Here is a 5234-nt window from a genome sequence, read left to right as displayed (position 1 = left end):
GCTGCTGCTGCTGCTAAGTCGCTTCAGTCGTGTCCAACTCTGTGCGACCCCACAGACGGCAGCCCACCCTCTAGGTTGTCACAAAGTACTGGGTTGAGCTCCCTGTGTTGTAGAGCAACTTCAGTTGGCTATCTGTTTTACACATGGTAATGTATTAATATATGTTTCAATTCTACTCTCTCAGTTCATCCCACTGTCTGCTTTCCTACCTTGCTGTGTCCAAAGTCTGTTCTCTGTGTCTGCATCTCTATTTCTGTCCTGCAAATAAGTTCATCAGTACTATTTTTCTAGATTCCATATAGTACAGCATCCACTGAGCTGATTGATAACTTACACATTTGTATTAACAAGTCTGTCTCTCCTATTGGATGCTGAACATCTGAGCTTCAGGGAACCTATTTATCTTTATGTCCTAAGAACGCAGTACAGTCGCTCAGCACAGCAAGTGCTCAGTAATTTGGGTAGATGGAATCAGGACATAACTATAGCAGGTGCAGGGAAAACACATTTAAAAAGTCTTCTTATTCTTTTGAAATGAGACTCATTTTGGTCATTGATTTTTCATTTCTAAAAGTTTTTTTTTCCCTCAAGATTTTCTTACAGATATTTTAACCTCTATGTGTTTTTGAATGTGGTAAGCATGGTTGTTTTTTAACCTGTGTCTGAGTCTGATGTGCTTGGCTCTGCTTCTGCTGTTTCTAAGTTGCTGTTTTGTGCTGCTTGGTTTCCTCGTGGGCCTGGTATGTCTTAGTACCTGTTGGTCCATGTGCCTTATAAGCTATTTGTTGGAGCTCCCCAAGTCCCAGGATGAGCATCTAGAGAGGTCTACATGTGTTTGCCAGGAGAGGGAGGGCAATTCCAGTCTGAAGTTCCCTGAACCAAGCAAGCTGACAGTTTGACCCTGGGTCACCCAGGCACGAGGCTCGAAGGATTGGGTTGTGACCCTCATTTCTCAGTGTGGGTCCCTGCCCTCCTCTCCGTCCCAACTTCCTTCCTTCTTCCCCTCTTCTTTCCAGCAAAATAAACTGGCCTATTAATTCTGGAAATAGGAGGTCTAAAAATCAACTTAAAAATAGAAAATCATTAGCAACTGAATATAAGCCTTAAAAAGTCTTAAAATAACTCTTAATATAGTTTTTTTTTAGCATCTCTTTTTTTTTTAGTTTCTTTTAAGTTTGTTAGTCAAGCTACATAAGTCATAAGTCAATATAAAATATCATTACAATATTTCAGGTGAAAAGATCCCCAAGAATGACCCCCAATTATAAACATTTTCTGAGAAATGAGTAGCTTGAATGATGGCTAAACTTAATAGAATTTATTTATTAAACTTACCATCAAGACACTTCTTGTTTCAAGAAACAGAAATGAACTTAAAGAGACCTAAGTCCCAAATTTGTTGACTCAATTTGAAAGTCTTGGATGGCTTCAGGCACAGCTGGCTCCAGGAACTCAGACACTGTCATTAGGCAATCTTGTCTGTTCTTTGTTAGCTCCACTCCTTGGCAAGCTCTCCTACAATGGCTTCCAGAAGAGATGGTTAAAATGGCTTCTAGGAATTCTAGACTCAGTCTATGCTTTAGGTCTATGATCCCCAGACTTTGCTGATTATGCATTCATCAGTAAAAGTTAAGCACATATCCCCAATGTGTATATATTTGTTTATATTAATAAAATATATGCTATTATATTACCACTGTTATTTTATATATTGTCAGTAGAGCTCAGTTTTTTTTGTTTTGAAGATGAAGACTAAAATAGAAGTACTAATGTTTTCTGTTCTCCCAATGGATGTTTTGCACAGCCCGCTTTAGGGACTACTTAGTGGAAAGACTACATCTCTTCCATTGGTTATAATTACAGTCCTGTGTCCACATCTCATTGCTTCTCTTTGGCCTCGGTTCAGTCATGTGCCCCATTTCTGAGTTCAGAGTCCTTGAAATAGTAAAAGCAAAATGTTTCTAATGTATGAGATGCCAGAAATATCTGACTAGGCATAAATAGAGAGATGATATATTAACTTTAAAGTGATTTATAGTTTGAAATCTTATAATTACTGAGGCTCCATCGCTCAGTCATGTCTGACTCTTTGTGACCTCATGCACTGTAGCCCACCAGGCTCCTCTCTCTATGGAATTTTCCAGGCAAGAATATTGGAATGGGTTGTCATTTCCTACTCCAAGGATGCAGATATTTCTGACCCAGAGATTGAACCTGCATCTCTTGCACCTCCTGCCTTGGCAAGCAGATTCTTTCCACTGTGCCATCTGGGAAGCCCCCATAATCACTGATATATCATGCAAGATACAGTCTTTTCAGAACAGAGTTACAAAACAGAGATTCTCTATTTCTGTAACAATTTAATTCTAGTAGTCTGTGCTAAATTTCTGGGATTTCAAACCTAGAATATCATGAAAGTATTCCATTTAGTTATTGTTCATACTCTAGTAACGAGTGAATGGTATATATTAAGATGTTGGAATTGACAAGTCTTGCAAATAAAATCCTGTTTTTATAATTTTGATAGTGGCCATTTGGAACAAGATGGATAGCTATATGTAAAGGCAAGTGATAGAGGATCCTGAATCATTTTCAGATTTCTAAAGTGAAAAGGATTTCACTGTTTAGAGAGAGTTTTGCTTTAAAGAGTGGGTAAAATATGTGAATGGAAAGTATTCTTCAGGAGATTTCAGGCTGTTCAGTGTATTTAAAAACTGATCTTTGCAGAGACACAATGGCTCATCTTGATTCTGAGGTGAAAGAAGAATGTCTGAGAGAAGACCTGAGGTTTTACTTCATGAACCCTTGTGAAAAATTCCGAGCCAGACAACAGATTCCATGGAAAATGGGTTTGCAGATTTTGAAGATAGTCATGGTCACCACACAGGTAAATGATATTATCAGTTCATTTGTTTTTTATTCTTCCCCCAAGTTGAAACTGTTTTTCCATGTTCTGCCACTTGACTTTTGTCCTGAAAAGGCCACACACTCATGTTCATAAACCTCTAAAATTATGTTGACTCTGGAGGGCAGATGGTAGGTTGAAGTTCAGTTTAGATGACGACTTTGTTTTAGTAAGGGGCTCTGAGGTCATCTCTCACGGGTTGTGTAAATATAGATAGTGTTAGATCTGAAGTGGGTAGGGTTTCTATATCTGAATGAGACACAAGGCTGGTGAAGGCTGCCTGGCCCAAAGTGATCTGTGTTCTTGAAATCTTTCATCTTTCTTCAAATATATCTTATTTAAATATACTTTTGAAGTCTGCATTTCAGACCATTTTGATTTTGGATTTACAGAATGCTAATAATGCTAAGTTTTCATCAGAAGCTAAATGCTTAAGTAAACACTCCTCAACCTTACCCACGCCCCACCTACCTCCCCAGGCAGGCCTGGGTAAGGTGGGGGAGTGTTTGCTTAGGCACTTAGGAGTATATCAGGAGTGTATAAAGGCTGCACTGGGACTTTTTGCTTAAATTGAAATTGTTAAGTATTTTATTATCAATATCACAGCAGTCACCCAAGTTGTCATCTAGTTTTGGGGCCTGAACCAGTTTTAGGGAGGCTTCTCTGTATGTAATTACATTTGAAACATGTGTCCTTTAAAAAACAGTACTGATTTGGAATATTAGGCTCCATGAGCAAATAATCATTCTGTCATCAGTGTAAGTGTTTTTAAAGATTTGATTTCCAGAACACAAAAATAAATAGCTTCCTAAAAATAGCTCCATATGCTTTAGAAATGAGAGAGGTGGTTCCTGCCATAACGAAAGTTGCATCTTTATTCTTTATTCATAAAGAGGTCTTGTTACTGCATGACATGCCGCACCAGCTCATCACATTTTAGGGTAAGCAAGCTACTTCCAAAGAAACAAAGATGAGAGGCAGGGTCACTCTTAAATGTACATGCTTAGATTTTTTTTCTTTGAAATTTTTTTTCATTTTAATTCTTGGTTTTGAAGTTTTAATTTTGGCAGCCTATAAAGTAGTGCATTGTTAGTATAACTTGGAAGAAGAAATAATGTTCCCTTTTGCCATTTGGTTAATTTTAATTGTTCCCCAATTACTTCTCTTGCCAAACTAGCTTTCAAGTTTTTGATCTATGAATATTATTAATATTCTAACTCACCTAGGCATAAAATATCATCACCCTCTTTGACTTACCTTTTTGGTCCTGATAGCTACTGAATTCCATGGATGCTTCCTTCAAAACTGCATCACCTTATGATTTGCCATATTCACTATCTTGTCTCCAGCATAGACTCTTACCTTGTTAGTTAAATTAATATATTGATGTGTATGAAGTACTTAAGATGCTCCACACTGTCTTGGGAATATAGTTGGAATGTGTTACACCTGCTGACAGCTCACACATAGCCCAGCAGTTCCATGTGGTAGGCACAGTAAGTGCTTTATGAGTGTTAGCTCATTTCGGCCTCACTAGACTCCATGAGGTAGGTTCAATTTTTACTCCCTTTGAATGGATGAGAATACTGAGCCAGAGACAGTTGAGTAATTTGCATGTGGCCATTCAGCCAGGAGAGGCTTCCCAGATGCTCAGTTCAGTCCTCAGTCGTGTCTGACTCTCTGCGACTCCATGAACTGCAGCACCCCAGGCCTCCCTGTCCATCACTAACTCCCAGGGTCCACCCAAACCCATGTCCATCGAGTTGGTGATGCCATCCAACCATCTCATCCTCTGTCATCCCCTTCTCCTCCTGCCCTCAATCTTTCCCAGCATCAGGGTCTTTTCAAATGAGTCAGCTCTCCACATCAGGTGGCCAAAGTACTGGAGTTTCAGCTTAAACATCACTCCTTCCAAAGAACACCCAGGACTGATCTCCTTTAGGATGGACTGGTTGGATCTCCTTGCAGTCCAAGGGACTCGCAAGAGTCTTCTCCAACACCACAGCACTCAGCTTTCTTTATAGTCCAACTCTCACATCCATATATGACCACTGGAAAAAACCATAGCCTTGACTAGATGGACCTTTGTTGACAAAGTAATGTCTCTGCTTTTTAATATGCTATCTAGGTTGGTCATAACTTTCCTTCCAAGGAGTCAGATCAGATCAGATCAGATCAGTTGCTCAGTCGTGTCTGACTCTTTGCGACCCCATGAATCGCAGCACGCCAGGCCTCCCTGTCCATCACCAACTCCCAGAGTTCACCCAGACTCACGTCCATCGAGTCAATGATGCCATCCAGCCATCTCATCCTCTGTCGTCCCCTTCTC

General features: G+C 39.7%; 1 protein-coding gene across 3 annotated transcripts in view; it reads left to right on the top strand.

Moving 5' to 3' along the window:
• MCOLN2 (mucolipin 2) overlaps nucleotides 1–5234 on the top strand; it is a 64852-nt gene that overhangs the window by 13933 nt on the left and 45685 nt on the right. For all 3 annotated transcript variants that reach the window (XM_010860312.1, XM_010860313.1, XM_010860314.1), the window contains exon 2: nucleotides 2728–2887. In XM_010860312.1, coding sequence (XP_010858614.1) covers nucleotides 2728–2887 — 160 coding nt within the window. The remainder of the gene's footprint in view (nucleotides 1–2727; nucleotides 2888–5234) is intronic.

The sequence above is a fragment of the Bison bison genome, unplaced genomic scaffold (genome assembly GCF_000754665.1).
Source record: "Bison bison bison isolate TAMUID 2011002044 unplaced genomic scaffold, Bison_UMD1.0 scf7180017864466, whole genome shotgun sequence".
NCBI classification, from domain to species: Eukaryota; Metazoa; Chordata; class Mammalia; order Artiodactyla; family Bovidae; genus Bison; species Bison bison.
This window is presented reverse-complemented; position numbering and strand designations above follow the sequence as displayed.